General features: G+C 37.2%; 1 protein-coding gene across 1 annotated transcript; it reads right to left on the bottom strand.

The window, feature by feature from the left end:
* Positions 1-18,106: 18,106 nt before the first annotated feature.
* LOC137626187 (uncharacterized) lies at positions 18,107-19,044 on the bottom strand. The gene is made up of 2 exons (XM_068357263.1): positions 18,785-19,044; positions 18,107-18,278 (listed from the first exon to the last, which is right to left on the bottom strand). The coding sequence occupies exons 1-2, from the start codon at positions 19,042-19,044 to the stop codon at positions 18,107-18,109; spliced, it is 432 nt and encodes a 143-aa protein (XP_068213364.1).
* Between the last annotated feature and the right edge of the window lie 6,926 nt (positions 19,045-25,970).

Raw genomic sequence — 25,970 nt, 5'->3', positions numbered from 1 at the left:
ACCTTCGATATTTAATGCCACATCATTTCTTGTATTTCCCATCCTAAGGAAATGTATATATAAATCAGTCCACCATGTAACGAAAAGTCAAATAGTATATATCTTACCCAGTCAAAACTTCAAAGTGAATGATTTTTTATTATATAAGAATATATTTAATTATTTTACATAGTCAAGGAGAGGAACAGTTCGATAGTGTTATCTCAAATCGACTTACTATGGAAAATAGGAAGAGTTTGTTAATATTCTCATATTCTTTTTAGGTTAATTACTATGTTTTTTTCCATCTCTCTACCACTTCAGCTTTATTTTCAAAATAGATCCTGTCTTAGAATATTGTGTTGTATAAGTAAGGTATCGAAAAAAAAAATAACGAAACAATAGCGTTGGAAATTCCTCCACCAATTAGAACCCCAATCTTCCTTTTCTTTTTTTCTCTTCATGATGATAATACAAACACTACCCTAAAACACCCATGGGACTTCAGAAAACGAGCAATAGAAGGTCAACAAGCTGCTATTAATGCAAATTATGTCGTAATATAGTCAATGTAATGCCGCAAAAAGAGGGGAATCTCTGCTTTAGCTTTAATAAGAAAACTTTAAGATTCAGAGTTGGACCATTTCACCTTTTTGCAACTTAGGAAATCTTCGAGGCCAAAGTTCTATGATATTTGGCAGGGAATTAAGAATGGCTGAAAGGGTCCACACACACATACTTATGTGCATACATAGGTAAGAGTGTGAAAGCCAATGCATATTTGCACATGTACAGATATATACATATATATATATATATATATGCATACATACATATATATATATGTATATATATATATATATATATATATACAGTATATATATGCACCCATATTTTTTAAAGAATCTATATGGACAAAGTAAAACCTCCGAATTTGCTAATTCGACTATCCGCTGTTGATTTATTGATGTTATAGAAAAAATACACTGAAAGTTCACTTAACTATGACTGCACACTGGGAGAACTGGGCAAAATGTTAAAATCTGGAATCATTACAACATGACTCGGTAGAGTAGGTTGTTGTTCAGTTGGTTTCAGTCAAGTGGTATGTACTTCCAAAGGCTAAATTTTCCTCCAGTCTTCATTCTTTTCCATTTGCTTTTCCTTTTTTTATTCAAAATTTTTATTATTCATTTCAGTCTAAATTATTCTTCATGTAAACCCTTATGCCCTTCCCTATTCTACATTATCCGTATTCCCTTTCTTATCATTTATTGTCGTGATTCCATTTTGTTCCGTATTTCCAAATATATTCTATCTGTATTAATTTCATATAACGTCAAAGACTAAAATGTTTCACTCATTCTTTCCACTTGTTTTGTTTAAATTTTCATTTATGTTATTCACAAACATATATATATATATATATATATATATATATATATATATATATATATGTATATATCTATATATATATGTATGTATACTGTTTTATGTTTTTCTATATTTTTATGTATGAATATATAAGTATATGACTACACACATATGTGTATATATATGCACATATGTATGTATATATATACATATATATATCTATATATATATATATATATATATATATAATGTGTGTGTATATATATTATATATATATATGTATAATATATATATATATATATTTATATATAGAGTATATATTACATGTGTGTGTAAAGGAAGAAATTCAAAGAGGAATCCTATAAAATATGAAGATATTTTGCACATAACTTTATGAAAATATTACCTGAGACATTTGAATTTTCAATGGAGTTGGAATCCCAACGCCTTGATTTAGACTAAAGAATATATAAATATATATATATATATATAGGCTATATATATATATGTACATACAGTATATATACAGTGTATGTTTAGATATATATGCACACGCGCATCCGTCTTTCATCAGAGTATGGCTACTCTCTCCTAACTACAGAGGGATGGGGAGAGCTGAGCGTGACCGAAAATAAAGTATATATATATATATATATATATATATACTGTATATATATATATATATATATATATACTGTATATATATATATATATATATATATATATATATATATATATATATATAGGCTATATATATATATATATATATATATATATATGTATATATATACATGTACATATATATATGTACATATATATATATATATATATATATATATATTTTTATGTATATATATTGATATATTGTATATTTATATATATAAAGATATTTACTTGTGCTTATATATGTATATATAGTATACTTATAAGCTTAAATTACATACATATATACATACTTACATATATATAGATAGATAGATAGATAGATAGATAGATAGATAAATATACGTATATTTATTTACATCAATCACAGTACTTTTTAATAACTTACATAGTCAAGCATCAAAACTGGAAACAATTCTAATTAAAAAGTTATTCATTTAAGACACGGAAGTTGTAATGTTTACATTGCTATTTAGGTAATAGCCACAAATTGAAAGGAGATAAAGAAACTTGTGAGTAAATCAAAGTAAACACCAACGAGTGAGTGAGTCCACAACTGAAAATACAAGGAAGCCCTCAGTGCTAAATCCGGGAATCCTTTTGAGTTAAGGGATTAAATCCCTTCAATCACAGGCTTACTTCGTTTCAGACAAAGGATTAGACTTTAGATTTCCCGCAAATCTTGAACTATTTTTACTCTTTCATTTTTGTGTGATATTTCTCCTCGACTTTGGTACTGAGCTATTTTTGCTCTTCTGAGTGATTGGAGAAATATAAGACTTCAGTGTGAAAATGTTTGAACTTTATTTGTGGCAATAATAGTTGTATGTGACGTATTGCATACAAAATGATTGTTTTTATATAATTTATCTATTGGAATTGTTAGTATCCAATTCTCGTTTTCACTGATTCGTTGGTTTTGGATCCAGATGACGCTTTCCATCCTAAATTATTTCTGGTAATTTTTAAGTGGTTCACTATTATATATTAATCGAGAGCCATGGAAAAGCTATTTTTTTTTTTTTTTTGGTAGGAAGAGCTCGTTTTTGAAGAATTTTCCCTCTTCAAAGTGAAGGTAAAAATTGAAATACACTTGTTCTATATTTTGCTGGCGTCTTTAGCCAGATTGGCTTTCTGTTTCCATGAAAGTCCCTAAAAACACAGGATTGGATTTGTTGTTGTTGTGTAATGCCTGGCTCTGGAAAAGCACAGAGGTTTCCAATTCTGCAGCCTGTAGAAGGATCGGACGAGATATGTACAAGACACAGTCGTCTTGCTGTCTAGCAGCCCCCTGTTTTTCTATATTGGAATGCAGGTAGACGTCCATGTGCCTGTGCACAGGGTCCATTGTTTGCTCGTTTGTTTAAGATTGGCCCAACTCATGGATGGTACACAGGTAGCAGCCCGTTAATGCAACTGTTGTTGCTGTTTAAGTTTCAGCCAGGACAAAGCAAATGGCAATGAATACTACCGATGGGCAGTATCCACCTCATGTGGATTATGGGTTCTTGTGTTGGCAGCCCGTAATGCAGTTCAGTTCAGTTCAGTTAAGATTACCCCACCTTTCTGGAACATGGGCTCTTGCGTAGGTAGTCCATATTACAGTTCAGTTCAGTTATGATTGCTACCCCCCCTTATGTGGAACTTGGGCTCTTGCTTTGGCAGTCCGTAATACAGTTTAGTTCAGTTCAGTTATGATTGCCCCACCCTATATGCAACATTGGCTCTCGTGTTGGCGGCCCGCGTTAAAGTTCGGTACAGATAAGCTTATTCCACCTTATGTGGTACACGGGCTATTGCGTAGGCAGCCCATATTAAAGTTCAGTTCAGTTATGATTGCCCAAACTTATGTGGAACATGGTTTCTTGAGTTGGTAGCCCATAATACAGTGCAGTTCAGTTAAGATTGCACCACCGTACATGGGTTATGGGCTGTTCTTTGGCAGCCCGTAATACAGTTCAGTTCAGATAAGATTGCGACACTTTATGTGGAACATAGGCTTTTCTTTGTCAACCCATAATCCAGTTCAGTTCAGTTAAGATCGCCCGCCTTATGTGGAACATGGGCTCTTGCGTAGGCAGCATATATTACTGTTCAGTTCAGTTAAGAATGCCCCACCTTATGTGGAACACAGGCTTTTGCGTAGGCAGCCCATATTACAGTTCAGTTCATTTATGATTGCCCCTCCTTATGTAGAACACAGGCTCTTGCGTTGGCAGCCTGTAATACAGTTAAGTTCAGTTGAGATTGTCCCACCTTATGTGGAACACGGGCTCTTGCGTAGGCAGCCTGTATTAAAGTTCATTTCAGTTATGATTGCTCCACTTTATGTGGAACATAGGCTCTTGCGTAAGCAGCCCATATTACAGTAAAGTTCAGTTATGATGGCCCCACCTTCTGTAGAACACAGGCTCTTGTGTTAGCAGCCGGTATTATCATTCAGTTCAGTTATGATTGCTCCATTTTATGTAGAGCAGGTTCTTGCGTTGGTAGCCTGTAATACAGTTTGGTTGAGTTAAGATTGACCCACCTTATGTGGAATGTGGGCTCGTGCGTTGGCAGCCCGTATTTCAGTTTAGTTAAGATTGCCCCACTTTATATAGAACAAGGGCTCTGGCGTTGGCAGAGTGTATTAAAGTTCAGTTCAGTTATGATTGCCCCACCTTTGGTTGAATACGGGTTGTTGCGTTGGCAGCCTGTATTAAAGTTCAGTTCAATTGTGATTGCCCCACACTATGTGAAACACGGGTTCTTGCGTTGGCAGCCCGTAATACAGTTCAGTTATGGTTGCCCCGTCTTATGTGAAACACGGGCTCTTCGTTGCCAGCCTGTCACCGGTAATACAGTTACCCATTGATTACTGACGGTAAAGTGGTGTTCAGCTAGCTACAAGCAAGGACGTTTACTGACTGGATTATTAATTACATCTAATTTATTCTAAACTATATTAGTTAGGTTATATTATATAATATTTCGTTCTTTATCTAAAATGAGCTTGGCTCTATATGTAGCTTACAATTATCTGGCATTCATAAACGTACAGTTTTGGTTAACCTCCCAATAGCCAATTTTCTTCGTATTATGAACGAGAGAGAGAGAGAGAGAGAGAGAGAGAGAGAGAGAGAGAGAGAGAGAGAGAGAGAGAGAGAGAGAGAATATTCGATCAACGGAAAATGCTATTTGAAAGCTAATGTTAAGAGGTAAATGTAATTGTTTAGTTGATGATTTTCCTGACGGGCTGCTCTGAACCAGAGTTCGTTCCTCACGTAAGGTGAGGAAATCTACGACCACTCAACGATAATTTTCCGTTAGAAATGTGCCTCTGACAGATGAGTCTTTTCATTCGTTGTTAATCTTAAGACGATCGTAGCATTATGATATGAAGCATGATATTTAAAAATCTCGGGTAATAATTTTTGGAAGATATTCAAAATAGATAAGAAAAATAGTCAAGAGATCTTGTAATATTTTACGTTCAACATTTCTATTCAAATTGAAAAACATTACCTCAAATCAACAAAAACCAGGTTATGTCCGTAATGGCATCTCTAGGGGTGTAGACAAACTCTTCCATTATGTATAAAAAAACTAGATAAATAACTCTTAATCTTTCCGTTACCCATCAGTCAAATGGAAGTACTGAGGCAGAAAAGTGGACCCGATCGGAAAGAATTGCCATCAGATTTATGTCCGGGATTTGATGAATCGCTTAACTTTTATTGCCGATTCGTTCGTATTAGTCAAAAGATTTACCTGACAATCGTGCTTGTCCTTTTACTGACAGTTTTTATTGCCATTATTCTTTCATTTTTTCTTTTTTTGTATGGATCATAACTGTGAGTTATACATTATCTATGATTGATATTTTATATATTAAGAAAGTTTCATGATTTTCCAAGGAAATAGCAAATGATATTATTCTTTTTTTTTTTTTTTTTTTGAATCATAACTATGAGGGATACATGATTTTTTATTATTTTATATAAGATAATAAATAAAATCATTCCCATGAATGGATATAAAACATAACTTCATTTAGAATGATTTTTTATATTTTTTATTCATTTATTTTTGTCATTTTCAATAAAGCCAAGATCGACAATTCAATATAACTGCATTTCTTGTCATGACTTTTATTTCCCAATTGAACCTGTACACCCAATCTGCTGTCTAAAGTCACTATTTGTGAAAGGCATCCAATGTTAGGACGTCCAATGGCATCACTTCCTTCAATTTGATTAAAGATTATTGAGAGAGAGAGAGAGAGAGAGAGAGAGAGAGAGAGAGAGAGAGAGAGAGAGAGAGAGAGAGAGAGAGAGAGAGAGAGAGAGAGAGTTGAATCCTTAACATGGCCATGAAAGAGTGAGATTTACTCTGGAAATACATTTTTCTTCTAAATTGTCAATTCATCTCGACTTCACAGAATTAACCGCTTCAAGGAAAAAGAAAAGAAAGATATATTTCCATCTTCATTTTTGGTGTTATGTAGCATCTCTCATTCGTCTCAATGAAATGCGGTTATAGTGTTATGAAATACTAGAGAGAGAGAGAGAGAGAGAGAGAGAGAGAGAGAGAGAGAGAGGGGTAAGATTTTGATGCACCCAATTCAAGAATAATTGTGTGTGCGCGCGTGCAAGGAAGTGCCTACACCTTTGTAGTTTTCGAATAAAGTTTCTTATTGTGTGGATTTCATTGTCGAATAACATATAAAAACAGATTTCCAAAGGATTTTGATATAGTCAGATCTCTAAATTAGGCAAAACGTTGATTGTTTTTCAAGTATTCAACGGTGCAGCTGAGTCTTGTTGATAGCTTGTCCTTTAACCTTTGCCTATAAAAGATATGATTAATCGGAATGAAAATAGATTATGTCATTCAGATTATTTCTACGAACAGGAAAAGCTTTCATAATACCACAAGGATTCTCAGCATCGAGTAATAAAAACTCGTTTCAGATAAGCAAACAACTAATAATATTCATTTAATAGAGGGTCATTTCAGCCAACAGCACCACAAATTTTTGTTCATTGAATTATTTTTGTTTATTTGAAGAATGGTCAAGGATTAATTAGGATGAAAAGGCTTTGTATCAGTTAATTTGTATCATTAATCAGTAATACTTATCAATTAGATCAACATATTTATTACCAAACAAATGTCTTTGTCAATTAATTCTAAAGACCCATGAACTCTAACATGTAATATTTCTAAATATAAATAGATAAGTGCGCATATATATATATATATATATATATATATATATATATATATATATATATATATATACATACACACATATATATATACACTGTATATATATATCTGGATATACACATAAATACACACAGATATCATCATCTTCAACATCTCCTCCTTTGCCTATTGACGCAAAGGGCCTCGGTTAGATTTCGTCAGTCGTCTCTATATTGAGCTTTTAATTCAATACTTCTCCATTCATCATCTACTTCACGCTTCATAGTCCTCAGCCATGTAGGCCCGGGTCTTCCAACTCTTATAGTGCCATGTTGACTCCCAGTTAAACGTTTGGTGAACTAAAATCTTGGGAAGTGCGAAGAGCATGCCCAAACCATCTCCATCTACCCTCATCATAATCTCATCCACATATGGCACTCGAGTAGTCTCTTATAGTTTCATTTCTAATCCTATCTTGCCGTTTAACTCCCAGTATTCTTCTGTTGGCTTTGTTCTCAAATCTACTAAATCTATTGGAGATTGTTTCATTGTTATACCGTGACTCATGTCGATTGAGTAACCCTGATCTCACTAAACTGACATATAGTCTGATTTTTATATGTAATTTTAAGCGATTTGATTTTCAAATTTTACTTAAGCTAGCCATTGTCCGATTTGCTTTTTCAATATTTCACTAAAATCTAATTCTAAAGACCCTGTATTGGAGATCATAGTTCCTAAATACTTAAGTGATTCTATCTTATTAATCTTTCTCCTTCCAATGACATTTCATATTCCATTGCATACTCCGTTATCATGCTCTCTGCCTTTCTTCTATTTATCTTAAGCCCAACCTCGTGTGATATTTCATGCATTTTGGTAAGCAAGCATTGCAAATCCTGTGTCGTTCTGCTAATAAGGACAGCATCATCAGCATACTCTAGGTCTGCTAAATTCCTATCACAAATGCGGTCTCTGACTGTTCTACGCATTACAAAATCCATGAGGAGGATAACCAACATGAGTGACATCACATTCCCTTTGAGTACTCAACTATTCACTGGAAATTCATTTGATAAGACTCCATTAACATTAACTTTGCATTTGCTATGCTCATGATCAGACTTAATGAAACCTACATAATTAAGAGGAATTCCATAATAACGCAGGACTATTCACAAAATCGGCCAGTGCACACTATCAAAGGCTTTTTCATAGTTCACAAATGCCATCAAAAGGGGATTTCTATATTCTAGGCATTGCTGTACATGTCTCAAAATGAAAATTTGGTCAGTACAACTTTTACCTTTTCTAAATCCTGCTTGTTCACATCTCAGCTTTTCATCAATCTTTCTATCCAGTCTCTTCAGAATAAGCATACTATATATTTTTATAACAACTAACGTAAGTGTTATGCCTCTGTAGTTATTGCAATCAGTCAGGTCTCTTTTTTTTTTCTTCCCCACCAACACCCCAATATTCCATTCATCAGGTTTTGCCTCTTCATGCCACATTCTACAAAATATTCTTTTAAGTAGTCTGGTAGTCACTTCATTTTCACCCAGTATCATCTCGACAGTTATTCCATCGTATCCCGGGGCTTTCCGTCTCTTTAGATTTTTAATGATAGCTTCAACTTCAAACACACTGAATTCATTCATGGGCAAATCTAGGTCTTCATCAGCTTCAGGTGTATCAATCAAATTATTCCCTTCATATCTCCTATTCATAACCTCACTAAAGTGTTCCATTCAAAATTGTCTTTCTTCTTCTTCTGTAACTATAACAGAACCATCTCCCTTTCTGATAGGTATATGCTTCTTCTTCTTTGCCCCAGTCAAGATTTCATTAATAATTCTATAAGCAATTCTTACACCATAGCCACTTCCTGAATTCATAGCTTTGTCAGCCTCATCTGCTTTACTGTCTAAATATTCTCTCCAGTCATTCCTGGATATATGATCTCTCTCTCTCTCTCTCTCTCTCTCTCTCTCTCTCTCTCTCTCTCTCTCTCTCTATATATATATATATATATATATATATATTCATATATATATATACACACATTTATGTATATGTGTATATGTATATATATGTGCAACATTTATCATTAATCGAATACCAAGCAACAAATTACCCATTAGCTGCGATGGTGAAGATGGGTTGATTTAAATTCCAAGTACAAAATACCTGAATTCGACAGGTACAAGTACAGAAGAATTGTCATTGACTTTTATCTTTCTTCATGGCCAAATTTTAAGTAACTGTCTACACAAGCTTGTCGGACCAAGGTTCGACTCCTGGCCGTTCACAAGCTCTTGTCTTTGTGTGATTTCGCCTGGGGCTCTGATCCTGGGGTCGTTAACAAAATCCAGACATTAATGTATCAAAATTGAATGGATTATTTGAATATGAAAAAAAAACACGTCTAAATGTGCAAAATTTATCATATATATATATATATATATATATATATATATATATCTACACAAGTATTTATATAAATACATACATATACAGTAAATAAAAATACGTGTGTATGTGTGTCAGACTAACAACGTTTAAATGCAAGTATGTCTAGCGAGTGATTATACGGAAGACATAACACAAAAAGATGTCTTTTGTGCATGCTCAATATAAGTGCAAATTACAAACCGCCTCTTTCTTTGCATCTGAACGTCTCAATTTCTGTAATAGTTTATTGCCATACTCTCAACTCCGGCACTGGTGGAATTCTTCCATTCAATTCTTTCTCTGACATGCGTCAATTCATCTGACTAATGGAACTGCTCTCGGCATTGTAATATTGAAATTGGGGACAGTCTTTTGCCCAAATCTAATCCGAGAAATGATGCCGGACCATTTACCCTTCCGGGGTTATTGTAAAACTTAGGAATGGACGAGATGCCTCGAATGGCGCTGTTTAAGAGTAATACTCGATGGAGTAGCGTATTCAATAGCCTCAATACTGGAGGATTATGAACGTGAGCTCTAATGGGTTTTAGATAAAGACCGATTATATTTACTTTCATAGGGTACGCCGGTCTTAGGTTTTTGTTCCATCTCTCCTATATGATAAAGAGCAAGCTTTTGTCTCTATATATAGTATATATATCTACAGTATATATATATATATATATATATATATATATATATATATATATATATATATATATATATATATATAATATATACATATATAAATCTTTCTGGTCACGCTGAGACCTCCCCGTCCCTCGTGTACCTGGGAGAGGGAATAGTCAGGCACACATACAGACTGAATAATATGGACAGACGGCCATCATAGGAAAAAATGCATGCATAAACATAATATATTAGCTGCAACGTATAGAACACAATTATTAATTTTGAGAAGTCCAACTTCTCAATTCTTGACAGAGTAAAATTGACACACTACCGATTAAGGGTAGAAGAGACTTTATCTATGGCAAGCAATTCCTCTTGGAAAAGGATACTCCAAAATCCAGCAATTGTTCTCTAATCTAGGATAGTGCCGTAGCCTGTGTACCATGGTCTTCCACTGTCTTGGGTTAGAGTTCCCTTGCTAGAAGGTACACTCAGGCACAGTATTCTATCTGTTCCCTTTTCTCATTTCCTCACTGGGCTATTTACCCTGTTGTAGCATACCCCTTTTCCAACTATGATTGTAACTTAACTAGTAATAATAATGAAAATAATGATAATAATAATCATGATGTTGATGCTGATGATGATAAAAGCTTAAAATACACATTAGTTGTAAAAATATTTGGGAAGTGTGAAATATAAGTTGCTTAACATCTTATTTGTAATAGAATCATAATAGACAGAAAGACCATTAAAGCTTGAACTGCGATTTAAAGAAAAAATACTTGGAATAAAAAGAGAAATAATTGTGTAAAACCAAACATGAATATATCGAAGGATTATGTTATGATTGTTCTTGAACACAATTTATCAATATATTTCTATCCAGGGATTATTAGTGCAACGGTTCGATTTTCAATAAAGATTTTTGTAAAAATGTTATTGAAACACTTGGGGTAGTGAATATCCACTATTTTTTTTCTCTCCTCTAGCACTGAGGGATTAATATAACTTTTGCTTTCAACTTTACAAATCAAATCCAGATGAAAAAACTTTATCTTTGAAAGGATTTTCTGTAGAAATGGATGACAAGATTTCTCCTAGACTTAAATCGGTGAATCTAAATTCAATTTCAATATATATATATATATATATATATATATATATATATATATATATATATATATATATATATATATATATATATATATATATATATATATATATATATATCTATCTATCTATCTCATAATCATAATCATCATCATCATCATCATCATCATCATCATCTCCTCCAACGCCTATTGACTCAAAAGTCCTTATTTAGATTTTGCCAGTCGTCTCTATCTTGAGCCTTTAAATCAACACTTCTACATTCATCATCATCTACTTCACGCTCCATAGTCCTCAGCCAAGTAGGCCTGGTTCTTCCAACTCTTCTAGTGCCTTGTGGAACCGAGTTGAAAGTTTGGTGAACTAATCACTCTTTGGGAGTACTAAGAGCATGCCCAAACCATCTCTATCTACCCCTCACCAAATAAGGACAACGTCATCAGCACACTCTAGGTCCGCTAATTTCCTATTACCAATCCAGTCATCCCCAACTGTTTTTTGCACTAAAAAATCCATGAGGAGGATAAACAACATAGGTAACAACTCATTCCCTTGGAGTACTCCACTGTTCACTGGAAATTCATTTGATAGGACTCCCTTAGCATTAACTTTGCACTTGCTATGCTCATGAAGAGACTTAATTAAATTTACATACACACATTGTATATATATATATATATATATATATATATATATATATATATATGAGTGTGTAATTATATATATATAATTCCACAATGTTGTTGCCATCTCATACATGCCTAAAAGGTTACTCTGTTTGAATAATCACTAAATCTACAAAACAATGCTGTTTCAAGGATATATGAATATATATACGCATTTATAGGTATGTGTATAGGCCTATATATATATATATATATATATATATATATATATATATATATATATATATATATATACTGTATACACACATATATATATATATATAGATAGATAGATATACATACATACATTTATATGAATATATATATATGTATATATACATATATATATATATATATATATATATATATATATATATACACACACACATTCCCTTCAATGGTACATTATTTACTTGACAAACATTTTAGTATATATATGTGTGTATATATATATATATATATATATATATATATATATATATATATATATATATGTGTGTGTATATATTTATAATATATACCATATTAGATTCACTTGAATGGTAAATTATTTGCTCAGTAGAATTTAAGTCTTTTTGGTTTTACATTACTTGTTTTCCAAAATTCGTGCAAAAGAATTATTATCTATTATATAAAATGATGTGATTGGGCTGCAAGATCATTCTTTCTTAACAGTATCTCGTGGCGCTATTTTCATTCGTTTTCACCTTTTCTTAAGTGGTCAAGCATCTCAGGTGTTTTGTTATCTCTGCAAATATAATGTCAGTTGGGTGACAACCGGTAAAATAATTCATGTGTCTTGGTTGATATGATAGTTAAAGGAAGAAGGAATATTTCAAGTTGTACTGCTGTAGTTAAGGTAATACTATCCTTGATTGTTGGTTCTCTTATGCCTAATCTAGAAATACGGTATCCCTCTTTTGAGAATAACGATGCTTTATTGTAATATATTCGAGAGCTTGGTGTTATTGTTCAGCTCGTCAAAACTCATTGGCACAGAAAATAGTTTGTAGTTTTCACACATTTTAAAAGTATTTTGTATTTTTTCTAACCAAACAAACCATCGTCCTTTAGTAGGAGTAAGCTTCTTGCAAAAGCTTCGCCAGAATCCTATGCCTTACTAAAGGACGAAGGTTCGGACCTATCTATCTGTCATGGCACTTCTCCAAATTTTGGGAGGTAGCCGACGTCGAAAAAGAAACGAAAGGGGATTTTTTCTCATTGCTCCTTCCCTGGAGGTTTGTAAAGCTAGGTTAGATAAAAGTTACTTTTGAAACGTGTGGTTTTTAGGATAATTGAAACTTTAAAGCATTCAACATATAGGTGTTGCAGTTTTCCTGATAGTTGTTGATAAGTTCGACTTTAATTTCTGTCTGAAATATTTACCAACCCACTCAAATCTCCACATATCTAATAATAATATGTTTGTGTACTCCCATGTTTATGGCAACCTCACACGCTATCTTAGGCTAATATAGAGTTTCACATTGTCATCAGGTAAGATGGAGAGTTCTTTTCCCTTTTCTCTTTACATCACCCATCCCTGATTGTGATGATATATATGCGGAGATGATGTCAAGCCAATCTCAATTTTTTAAGAAGCTATCACAAAAACAGTAATTTACATTTGTATAGAATTATAAGATTGAAAATAACTTTCCTCCTTCAAAGATATTGCAAACCTCATCTTTTCCCACTTATCCCTACATTATGAGGTCACTTGCCTGATGCATCCTCTCCAATGACTTCCATCAAAGGTATCCTCTTCCTTTAAACCTCTTCTCTCCATATACCATCCTTCACCTTATCTTGCCATCTAAATTTCTGCCTCCTTCTCGATCTTCCCCGCAATTAGGTCCCTCCCAAACGCTCCTCACTCACACCCCACCAAGCATCCTAAACACGTGCCTACACCAATCCAGCAGTGACACTGATACCTCGTGAACTCTACTATTATAAATTAACCCTCTGATGAGGTAGGTAGCAGAGGCATTGTAGTGTATTGATGGCATAATTACTTAGATTGTTATTATAAACTTTCATTTCGCTAACACTTCTAAACATAAATGTTTCAAACCCATGATTTTGTCAAATCATAATTTCTCATTTATTTTTATCAGTTTTGATTATTTATCCATAAGTTGATTAAAAGAAATTTTGGAGTTTGACCCAATTCAGGGGTTAGAGAGGCCATTCAGCACCAAATTGCAATTGCTTTTTAGTCTTCAACCATGCATCAAACCACAACTGCTTGGCTTTCTTCCGCTTGCACATGGACACTAAAGGGGTTCATATCGCACATCCTATACAATCTGAAAAGTGTGGACAGTACTGCTTGGGTCCATAAGGATACTAGAAAGACTCTGCTAATGCCTGAATAGAATATTCACATTTAAATTGGTGGTTTGTTCTGGTACTAATACAAACCCTCTTCTCTACATAGGATAGGATATCAGCAAAGCTGTAAAGCTATAGTATATGGCAGTTTAAACTTATATAACGATGTGTAAACAAGGGGCCGGTAGTTTCCGTCCGGGAGCTTGGAAGCCTCACTCTGGAAGGCTTCTTGACCCTGCAGTGTCCTCTCTGTCTCCAGGCATCACAGGGGATAGTTTAGTAGTACAGCATGTTGCCTTAACCGTGACTGAGGCCAATAACATGGAGAGCTATGCGATGGCCATCTTCAAGCCTATTCATGGATCGATCAGTGGTCCAGTACAGTGGACTTTTTGGCCGACAATGAGGACTTGACGTAACTTGGCAAGAGTAAGGCGTTAAAGAACGTCATCTTGACGGGCCAGAGTGGTCGAGTTAATTCACCACACTCCATATGAGGGAGATTGTTTGTAACCAGGCAGAGTCATTGCTATATATATTCCTCACTGTTACTACGGAGATTTCTTATGCTTCTGTGGACCCTATGATATTGTCAACCACCTGGGCATGAGGTGCAAAGAACTTTCACTCTGCACCACTGACAAGGGTCCTAGTTTTTTGGTAGCCTGGGATAAGTATCCAGCCACTTGGAATAGGGACTTCCTCCCATCTAATGATATGTACCCTACATAAAGGACGGCGGTTTGTATTTGTGCTGGAACAAGTGACAAATTTGGAGATAATTTGTATTTTTCCTATCTATGCAAACCTTATTACTTTACTTGTACATTTCCGCCATCACCTGCCCCTAGAAAGTCCCGGCTGGGATCAAAGTGAGTGCTCAGTAAGCAAGCAGGCTTCCCCGCTCCCAGCCTTTAACCAATGGCTACCTGATCATCTATATTATGTAAAGGATGAGGGTTTGTATAGTTACAAAGAAAAATTACAGTATATCCAGATTCGTCCTATTTTAGATATTCATTATCCTCTTCCTGGTGAGTCAGTGTCTCTTTGTGAATACATTTATCTGCTGAGTGTAAGAAATTTTTCATTTTTTAGAGTTGTGGTATGGTAATATTATATCCCACGAGGGTTACTGCCATTGGTGTGCTTGTGTTGGTTACTGGGGAAAGTGTTAAAGATTTATCAGCTCTGTGTCAAAAAATAAGAAGCCGTTATAAAGTTAAAGTTTCTCCCTTACTACTACAATACCAGAACATACTAAAACACAAATGTTTTAGTACTGATGTGATTACGGCCCTCTAGTATAGGCCTAAGTCTTAGGTCCTAACATATACTGTATAGTAGATAAGATTTGTGGATTGGCAAGCATCAGGTAGGGCTACACTCTTACTTTGGAATACGTCAAATTTGGTATACATCATGTTTTGATGAAAAAAAAATTTTTACTTTACATCCACTGGTCTGAATATTTGCCCAAAGATAAGATCTTGTAAACATTTATCAAAAGACAATCCTTCCTTGAAGACTGCTCTCCTCTACCTCTTAGCAAGTTGTTCATCTGGTTATCCCACCAAAGTCCAGATATTTGTCCTTAGAAAAAAACAATTGTACCTCTTAATCAAAGAGCAACCCTTCCTCAAAGACTGCTCTCTGCCTTCTCTACTTCCTTCTAAGTTGTTCATTGCAATTATCCCACAAGAATTCAGATATTTGCCCTAAGAAGAAGTCTTGTACTTCTTTATGAAAGGACAATCCTTTCCTCGGAGACTGTTTTCCTCCTCCTTTACTCTTCCAATTTGTTCATCCTGATTATCCCACCAGAGTCCAGATATTTGTCCTAAGACAAACAATTGTACTTCTTTATTAAAGGATAATCCTTCCTCAAAGATTGTTCTCCTCCTTCCCTACACTTTCCAAGTGGTTCATACTAAGTTTCCCACCAGAGTCCAGAGATTTGTCCAAAGACAAAGAAATATACTTCTCTAGCAAAGGACAATCATTCCTCCAAGAGTGTTCTCCCCCACCTTTATTTCTTCCAAGTTCTTTATCCTAATAATCCCACCAGAGAACAGATATTTGCCATAAGACAAAGACTTGTACTTCTCTATCAAAGGATAACTTTTCCTCGAAGATTGTTCTCCTTTTCCTCCCTCCAAGTTGTTCATCCTGATTATCCCACCAGAGTCCAGATATTTTCCCTATGACAAAGACTTGTACTTCGCTATCAAAGGACAATCTTTCCTCGTAGATTGTTTTCCTCCTCTACTTCCAAATTGCTCATCCTGATTATCCCACCAATATCCAGATCATTGTCCTAAGGCAAAGAATTGTGTTTCTTTATCAAAGGACAATCCTTACTCGAAGATTGTTCTCCTCCTCCTCTACTCTTTCAAGTTGTTCATCCTGATTATCCCACCAGAGTCCAGATATCTGCCATAAGACAAAGACATTTACATCTTTATCAAAGGACAAACTTTCCTCAAAAACTTCTTTCCCTCGAAGTTTTTTAATCTAGATTATCCTACCAGAGTTCAGATATTTGCCCCAAGACAAAGATCTTTACATCTTTATCAAAGGACAATGCTTCATCAAAAATTCTTTCCTTCGAAATTTTTAATCTAGATTATCCCACCAGAGTCCAGATATTTGCCCTAAGACAAAGACCTTTACATCTTCATCAAAGGTCAATCCTTCCTCAAAAACTTCTTTCCTTCGATTTTTTTTTATCCAGATTATCCCACCAGAGTTTAGATATTTGCCTCAAGACAAAGAAAGACCTTCACATCCTTATCAAAGGACAATCCTTCCTCGAAAACCTCTTCCCTTCGAATTTTTTAATCCTCTTCATCCCACCATAGTTCAGATATTTTCCCTAAGACAAAGACCTTTACATCTTTATCAAAGGACAATCCTTTCTCGAAAACCTCTTCCCTTCGAAGTTTATAATCCTCTTTATCCCACCATAGTCCAGATATTTGCCCTAAGACAAAGACCTTTACATCTTTATCAAAGGGCAATCCTTTCTCGAAAACTGCTTATCTTAGAAGTTTTTAATCCAGACTATCCCATCAAAGTCCAGATATTTGCCCTAAGACAAAGACCTTTACATCTTTATTAAAGGACGATACTTCCTTATAAACTGCTTTCCTTCTAAGTTTTTATTCCTCTTTATCCCACCAGAGTCCAGATATTTGCTCTTAGACAAAGAATTTTACATCTTTATCAAAGGACAATCCTTCCTTGAAAACTGCTAATCTTAGAAGTTTTTAATCCAGATTATCCCACCAGAGTACAGATATTTCCCCTAAGACAAAGCCTTATATATCTTTATCAAAAGACGATCTTTCCTCAAAAACTGCTCTTTTTCGAAGTTTTTAATCCAGATTATCCCACCTAAGTTTTGCATCACGTTCGGCAATTGTCATTAGTGGCTCTTCGTTGCTTTTCTGTTGTCTCTTCTAATTTTGCATCCCATTCTGACATTGTCATTGATTGTTTTTCGTCGCTTTTCTCTTCTATCTCTTGTAGTTTTGCATCACATTCTGACATTGTCATTGATGGTTCTTTTTGCTTTTCTCTTCTTTCTTATTTATTTTTACATCATGTTTTTCCATTGCCATTGATGGTTCTTCGTTGCTTTTCTCTTTCTCTTTTAGTTTTACATCATGTTTGGCCATTGTCATTGATGGCTCTTAGTCGTTTTTCTTTTCTGTCTCTTCTAGCTTTGCATCACATTCTGCCAGTGTCATTGATGGCACTTCGTTGCTTTTCTCTTCTCTTCTAGTTCTACTTGATGTTCTACAACTGTCATTGATGGTTCTTCTTTGCTTTTCTCTTTTTTCTCTTATAGTTTTCCATTTCGTCCTGCCATTATCATAGATGGTTCTTCGTCAATTTCTCTTCTGTTTCTTCTAGTGTTTACATCACCTTCTACCATTGTCATTGATGGCTCTTCATTGCTTTTCTTTCCAGTCTTCTAGTTTTGCATCACATTCTGCCATTGTCATTGATGGCTCTTCGGTGCTTTTCTCTTCTCTTCTAGTTTTACATCACGTTTTGCAATTCTCATGGATGGCTCTTCATCTCGTCGCTTTTCTCTTCTCTCTTCTAGTTTTTGCATCACATTCTTACATTTTCATTGATGGCTCTTCGTTGCTTTTCTGTTCTAGTTTTACATTGGGTTCTACAGTTGTCATTGATGGTTCTTTACTTTTCTCTTTTTACTCTTATAGTTTTACACCCCGTTCTGCCATTGTCATTAATGGCTCTTCGTCGCTTTTCTCTTTTGTCTCTTCTAGTTTAACATCACGTTCTGCTAATGTCATTGATGTCTTTTCGTAGCTTTTCTCTTCTGTCTCTTCTAGGTTTACCTCACGTTCTGCCATTGCCATTGATTGCTCTTCGTTGCTTTTCTCTTCTCTTCTAGTTTTACTTCACATTTTGCAGTTGTCATTGTTGGTTCTTCGTTGCTTTTCTCTTGTTTCTCTTCTAGTTTTACATCACGTTCTTCCATTGTCATTGATGGCTCTTCGTCGCTTGTCTTGTCTTTCTCTTTTAGTTTTACATCACGTTCTTTAATTTTTATTAATGAGTTTTTGTCACATTTCTCCTCTGTGTCTTTTAGTTTCATGTTGAAATTTTATAGGCTAGTCACAAAACCAGTATTAATGGAATAGGAAAAATTGGATGGCCATTTTTAAATATGGCTGGCTTTAACCACTTTCCCTAAAGTTGATCATGGTAAAATTTTTCTTATGTGATAGAGGACATATCAATAAACAATATTCCGCATTATTATTATTATTATTATTATTATTATTATTATTATTATTATTATTATTATTATTATTGTTTTTGCTAAGCTACAACCCTAGTTGGAAAAGCAGAATGCTATAAGCCTTGGGGCCCCAACAGGGAAAATAGCCCAGTGAGGAAAGGAAACAAGGAAAAATAAGATGTTTCAATAATAAATAAAAACCTTTTATTACAATGAGTTTGAGGTTTGATACTAATTTCAATGGACTATAGTATATAGTTAGTAGATAGAATTTGATTATGAGTGTACACATATTACATTTATTATCAATTTGTTTTATCCAAAGAAATCCAGAAAGAAGTTTTAAGAAATGGTCAAGTTTGATGTCATTTATTACCAATTTATCACTGAAAATATATTTGAGAAAGTACACAATTTCACCAGTCGTTGGTGACGATTAGATGAAATATATTCTTTGTGAAAAAAAAAATATTTTAGGTGTTAATTTTATTCATATTTCAATACCAGAAAGTTAAGCCATTTTTTCCAGCTGTAAAATGTTAATCAAATGACATCATCAGAATGACGCTCTTCCCTGGAGGTTATAAAGTTTAAACTCCATTAGTCGAAAGCGATTTAATTAGAAATTGTATTTGCTTCTGTCAAATGATTTCACGACTTGCTGATAATTATATCAAATAAGCTGGCACGGATTTTTAGGGCCATTTCATCCAACGAATTAATGTTATTCAGGTCTATGCATTTATTTTAACTCGAGTATCGCTGGTCATCCTGTTTGCCATAATATAGAATATGTTTTGTTTTTTATATTGTGGAGGTGTTGAAAAGTTCTTACATATGTATATATATATATATATATATATATATATATATATATATATATATATATATATATATGTATATATATATATATATATGTATGTATGTATATTTATGTATATATATTTATGTAAATATATATATATATATATATATATATATATATATATATACGTGTGTGTATATATATGTATATATATACTTTATATATATGTATATATATATATAACGGATTTTGAGCGAAGCGAAAAATCTATTTTTGGGTGAGATGGCCATGTCGTCCTGATGGAAGTTCCTATAGGGTAGCTTCCTAGGGTATATTACAACTACGGCGATATTCCCAGAGAATTTACCTTAAGGTACCAGAATTCTAACTCCTGGAGCGAATATCCCTCCTGAAAGGGATATCGCGACATATCAGAGGACGTATTCTTGACACGCCACATGGCAATCTGCATCCCGAACAGAGATTTCGTCTCGCAGGAGGCAATTGGCAAGAAACGAATTCGGGAAAGAAAAAGGGGGAGCCGCTCCCAAGGCTCCCTATCTCTCGTTTCGTAAGCGTGCCTGGCGCCAATCCTGGCGCCATCTGTATTCCTTGTAGCGTACACGAGGTGCTACAGATACTGTATGTAGGGAGGGGTCCTACAGCCCTTTCTTAGAAAGGCAAGGGCGGGTCCATCAGGACGACATGGCCATCTCACCCAAAAATAGATTTTTCGCTTCGCTCAAAATCCTTTTTTTGGGCTCAAGCCATGTCGTCCTGATGGAAGTATACCAGAGCATTACTGTATCTGTGGATTCTCAGAACGTGCCGTACTCCCCGGAGGTAATTTTTCCTGGTCGACTAGACCTAGAGACCTAAGATGTTACCGTTATACATCTTTTCAACTAACTATAAACCATGTTAGAGCTTCCTGCCCCCTACAGGGAAGAGTCCTACTAGACTCTGGAAAAGTCTCGAAGAGTACATATACCTATGTATGAATACCAGGCAAGCTAATATAGTAGTCTCGCCCTATATTAAGTAAAGCATAGTTTGTAAAGAACCACTGTGTCAATATGAAATATCGACCAGTTCTCCGCACAATACTTGTATTGGACAAAGGTTTATATCCGCATAGGAGGAAACTAGTAAAACCGCCATCGTCCCCTTATGGGACGGGGTCCTCCCGTTAAGGGAAAGCATAAACCAATGCAACATAGCTTGCATAAAGGAACAATTCTATTAGAATTATCCTAGATAAGGTACATAGAATGAATGCTCAATTATACCAATAAATTGACACAGGTGAAGGAGACGCAAGGTTCTCAAGAACAAGTTCATTGACAGACAATAAACAGACAGGTTAACCACAATTATATATATATATAAGAAGAGGATAACCCAAAACTTTAAGCATAAGTATGATAGTAAACAGAACTTGTTTATCTGAAAGAAAAAAACAATAAATGCCACTTTTAAGATACCGAGGTATCAAAGTCATAAAAGTCTGTATTACAAATCAATGACATTAGCGTTAGAAACGCTCGGAACACATGTCTGCACTTATGCTAGGTTCACCTTTGGAAATGGAACAGTCTACATGGGCAACTCAGTGCCCTCACTTAGTTTGTAGTACGGTATGTAACTACACACTCACCCTGGAATTAATCGTCCCAATTAAAACCACTGTTCCTCGCAGAGTTAAACAGTAGGGTTAACGACGCGACCCACTGCTACCACAGATCTCTTCAGTTCCTCTACTTGCTTCGCATAGTGGCGAAAGAACACTCTGGAAGACTTCCAGCCAGTGTATGAACGGAGATGTTCAAAATCCATACAATTAAAGAAATTTAAGGATGAGGCAACTTTCCTCGGATAGTGACCTGCGGGTGTACTGTCAGGATCCGCTCTGCGAATAAAATATGTGATTTTCGCTCTGAGTTGATTCAGAGATAAATTTGAGCCTGATGTTTCTCCCCTGAATAGTTGACCACCCTTGAAGTCTGAAGTTCTATGAAGATAGACCTTTAGGCATTCTACTGGACATAGAGATGCATCTTCTTTCAGAGGGCAGATTCTCCAGGGACCCCACCTGTTGGTGGGTAACTCATTCTTGGCGAGAAACGTAGGATCCGGAAACAGGTTCAGTTCTCCCCCATCCAGGAACTGAACACGACCTGCCTCTCTCGAGAGGGCTACAATCTCACTAACCCTGGCCCCGGACGCGAGTGCAAATAGGAAAATAACTTTTTGTGTCAAATCCTTTAACACACACTCTTCATTGCTCAACAGAGAAGCAAAATGAAGAACTTTGTCTAAAGACCATGAAATGGCCTTTGGAGGTGCTGAAGGTCTGAGCCTAGCGCAGGCTTTCGGAACTTTATTAAAGAACTCGTTACCTAGGTCGACCTGGAAGGCATATAGAATGGGTCTTGTCAAAGCAGACTTACACGCTGAAATCGTGTTAGCTGCCAATCCTTGACCATGGAGGTGGATGAAGAAAGATAAGCAGAAGTCTGTCGAGATCTCCTGCGGATTCTTCGCCTTGACAAAGGCCACCCATTTTCTCCAAGATGACTCATATTGCCTTCTAGTAGATTTGCACTTATATTCCTCTAGGAAGTCTATGCTGGCTTTCGAAATCCCGAAACGCTTTCTCACCGCTAGGGAGAGAAAATCATGAGCTGCAGGGTCCGGGTTTTCTGTAATGAAGCGCAGACAGTCGACTTCTGGACTCGCTGGGTCAGAACTGGATCTGGTAGTGGTACAAACTTCAGCTGTAGTTCCAATACCAGGGGGAACCACACGCTGTTCGGCCACTTGTGGGCTACTATTGCCGCTACCCCCTTGAAGGATCTCAGTTTGTTGAGGACCCTCAACAGAAGGTTGTGAGGAGGGAACAGATAAATCCTGGACCCTCTGTTCCAGTTGAGGGACATCACGTCCACTGCTTCCGCTAAGGGGTCCTCGTACGGGGACACGTACAGGGGCAACTTCTTGTTGTCTTTCGTCGCAAAGAGGTCTATCTGCAGTTCTGGGACTTGATTCAGAATGAAGGAGAATGATCCTGCGTCTAAGGACCATTCCAACTCTATCGGTGTGAACCTGGATAGAGCGTCCACTGTCACATTGCGGACTCCTTGAAGGTGAACTGCCGACAGGTACCACTTCTTCTTTTCCGCCAATCGGAAGATGGCCAACATCACCAGGTTGAGAGGTGGTGACCTCGATCCTTGTTGATTCAAGCATCTCACAACTACCTCGCTGTCCATCACCAACCTTATGTGGATCGAGTGACGCGGGGAAACTTTCTTTAAGGTAAGGAGCACTGCCATAGCTTCTAGAAAGTTTATGTGAAAGGTCTTGAATAGCTTGGACCAAGTCCCCTGGACTTTTTTCCGATGAGAGTGACCTCCCCATCCCTCCTTCGAGGCGTCTGAGTGAATCGTCACCGACGGGGGAGGTGGCTGAAGAAGAACCGACTTCTTTAGATGTCTGGCTTGGGACCAAGGCCTGAGAAGAGTACGTAGCCGAAGCGGAACTGGTCTTCTCAGATCTCTTCGCACGTTTGATGCATAACTTCTCCAAACTCCGGTTGCATCCTTTAGCTGTGCTCTTAGCACTGGGTCTGTCACCGAAGCAAACTGGAGAGAGCTCAGTACCCTCTCCTGTTCGCGTCTTGATATCCTTTCGGAATCTAGAAGTCTCTTGACAGAACCCGCTATCTCCTTCCTTTTCTTCGCCGGGATGGAGAAACGGTGTGACAAAAGGTCCCAGTGGATTCCCAGCCACTGGAACTTTTGAGATGGAGAAAGTCGAGACTTTTTTCTGTTGATCTTGAAACCTAGGTACTCTAGGAACTGGATCACTTGACTGGAAACTTGCAAGCATTCTGTCTCGGATGCTGCCCCCACCAACCAGTCGTCCAGGTAGGCTACTACCTGAATTCCCTTTAGGCGTAATTGTTTGAGAGCTACGCTCGCAAGCTTCGTCAAAATCCTTGGGGCTATGATTAGCCCGAATGGCATGGCTCTGAAGGCGTATAGTCTTCGTTGTAGCCTGAACCCTAGGTAGGGGGAGAGTCGACGGTTGATTGGAATGTGCCAATAGGCGTCTGACAAGTCTATAGAGACGGAATATGCCCTCTTGGGCAGTAAGGTCCTTATGCGTTGCAGTGTTAGCATCTTGAATTTGCAATACACTATGAACTTGTTGAGTGGCGACAAGTCCAGAATGACTCTGAGCTTTTCCGAGTCTTTCTTGGGAACACAAAACAGCCTCCCTTGGAATTTGATGGACTTCACCTTTCGGATCACATTTTTCTCCAACAGTTCTTGAACGTACTCCTCCAGAACGGGGGTGGAGTGTTGGAAAACCCGAAGGCCCGGGGGTGGAGTGCTGTACCAGCTCCAGCCCAGTCCATTCTTGAGTAGGCTGTGGGCCCAGGGATCGAAGGTCCACCGATCCCGAAATTTCAGAGGTCTTCCTCCTACCGGTATCATCCCACTTGGACTGCCGTCCCGAGGTCTCGCCTCCCTGACCACGACCACCCCTGAATCCCCTTCCCCTTGAGGGGCGCCCAGACGAGCCTCTGGCTGCCCCTCTAGGCTTTGCTCAAAAGAAAGTAGACTGCCCTTCGAACGATGGGGTGAATGCCGTGGACTGTGTCGACACGGCCTGGGGTACCCACTGAAAAGTGGTCGGGGTTTGTGCCACGATCTGGGGCACTGGAGGCAATGGCAATTGCAGTTGCTGTCTAACAGGCTTGGCTGGCCGAGACGGTAGCCTAGTCCTCATAGTCTTCCTCTTTGGTTGAGGACCCTCATCCGGGGAAGACTTTCTTTTGATAGCCAGGCCCCACTTCTGGAGAAGGTTTCTATTCTCCAAGGCGGCCTTATCAACTACTTCTTTGACCAAATCGGTAGGGAAAAGGTCTTTGCCCCAAATGTTGGAGGAGATTAGTTTCCTTGGCTCGTGCCTCACCGTAGCCGAGGTGAACACGAACTCCCTACAAGCTCTCCTCGCCTTGACGAAGCCATAAAGGTCCTTCGTCACTGTGGCCAGATGAGTCTTGGCCACCACCATGAACATTTCATGGACCTTGGGGTCACTTGCCATCGTCTCAAGAGTAGTCTGAAGAGACATTGAGGCAGCCAGTCTTTCTTTTGTCTCGAACTCTCTCTGCAAGAGAAAGTCAGACAGCTTAGGGAGGTCCTCGCCGAACTGACGTCCGGCGATATCAGCCTCCAACTTCCCAACTGAGAACGTAAGATGGACGTCCTTCCAGTCTTTGTGGTCCATAGGTAGGGCCAGCGACAAGGGTTTACACTCCTCCAGGGAGGGGCAAGGCTTGTCGGCCTCGACTGCTTTTAGTACAGCCGCAAACCCTTTCTGTAAAAAGGGGAAGGCTCTAGCAGGAGAGGACACAAAGGAAGGGAGCTTCTTGCTCAATGCAGCTGCCTTTGAGTTAGAGAAGCCCCTCTCTTTCAACGAGGATGAAAGCAGAGCTTGAGCCTTAGTATGGTCCATCACTATGACCTCCTTCGGCTCTGTCTCCTCCTTTGAAGCTGGTTCCTTCCTCAGCCAGACACATGGTTTAGCATCTGAGCACAAGGGAAGGTCTTTCACATTTAACCTCTTCTGGGGCCCATGTGATTCTGCAAGGCTCTGCATCCGCAGTTCCATTGCAGCCGCCTTCTCCTGATTCTCCTTCTGCATCTGTTGGATCATTCCAACAATGGAGGAGAGGGCCTGTCCCAGCTCTACTGGGAGACCGGCCGATGTTGAGGGAATAGGCTCCGGGATCTGAACCGGAGTAGCCGACACCTCGTCGACCTCTTCCTCTACAACGTCTGGGGCTTGAACTTCACCCTGGGCTTCTGCCAGGGGGTCTTCCTTCAGACGCTCGTCCACGACAGACATCCTGTCATCTAACTGGATGTCTTGCATAGCGACCGAGACTTCAGCATCCACC

This window comes from Palaemon carinicauda, chromosome 33 (genome assembly GCF_036898095.1).
Source record: "Palaemon carinicauda isolate YSFRI2023 chromosome 33, ASM3689809v2, whole genome shotgun sequence".
Lineage (NCBI taxonomy): Eukaryota > Metazoa > Arthropoda > Malacostraca > Decapoda > Palaemonidae > Palaemon > Palaemon carinicauda.
Note: the sequence above shows the minus strand (reverse complement) of the source record. Positions and strands in the feature narration are given on the sequence as shown.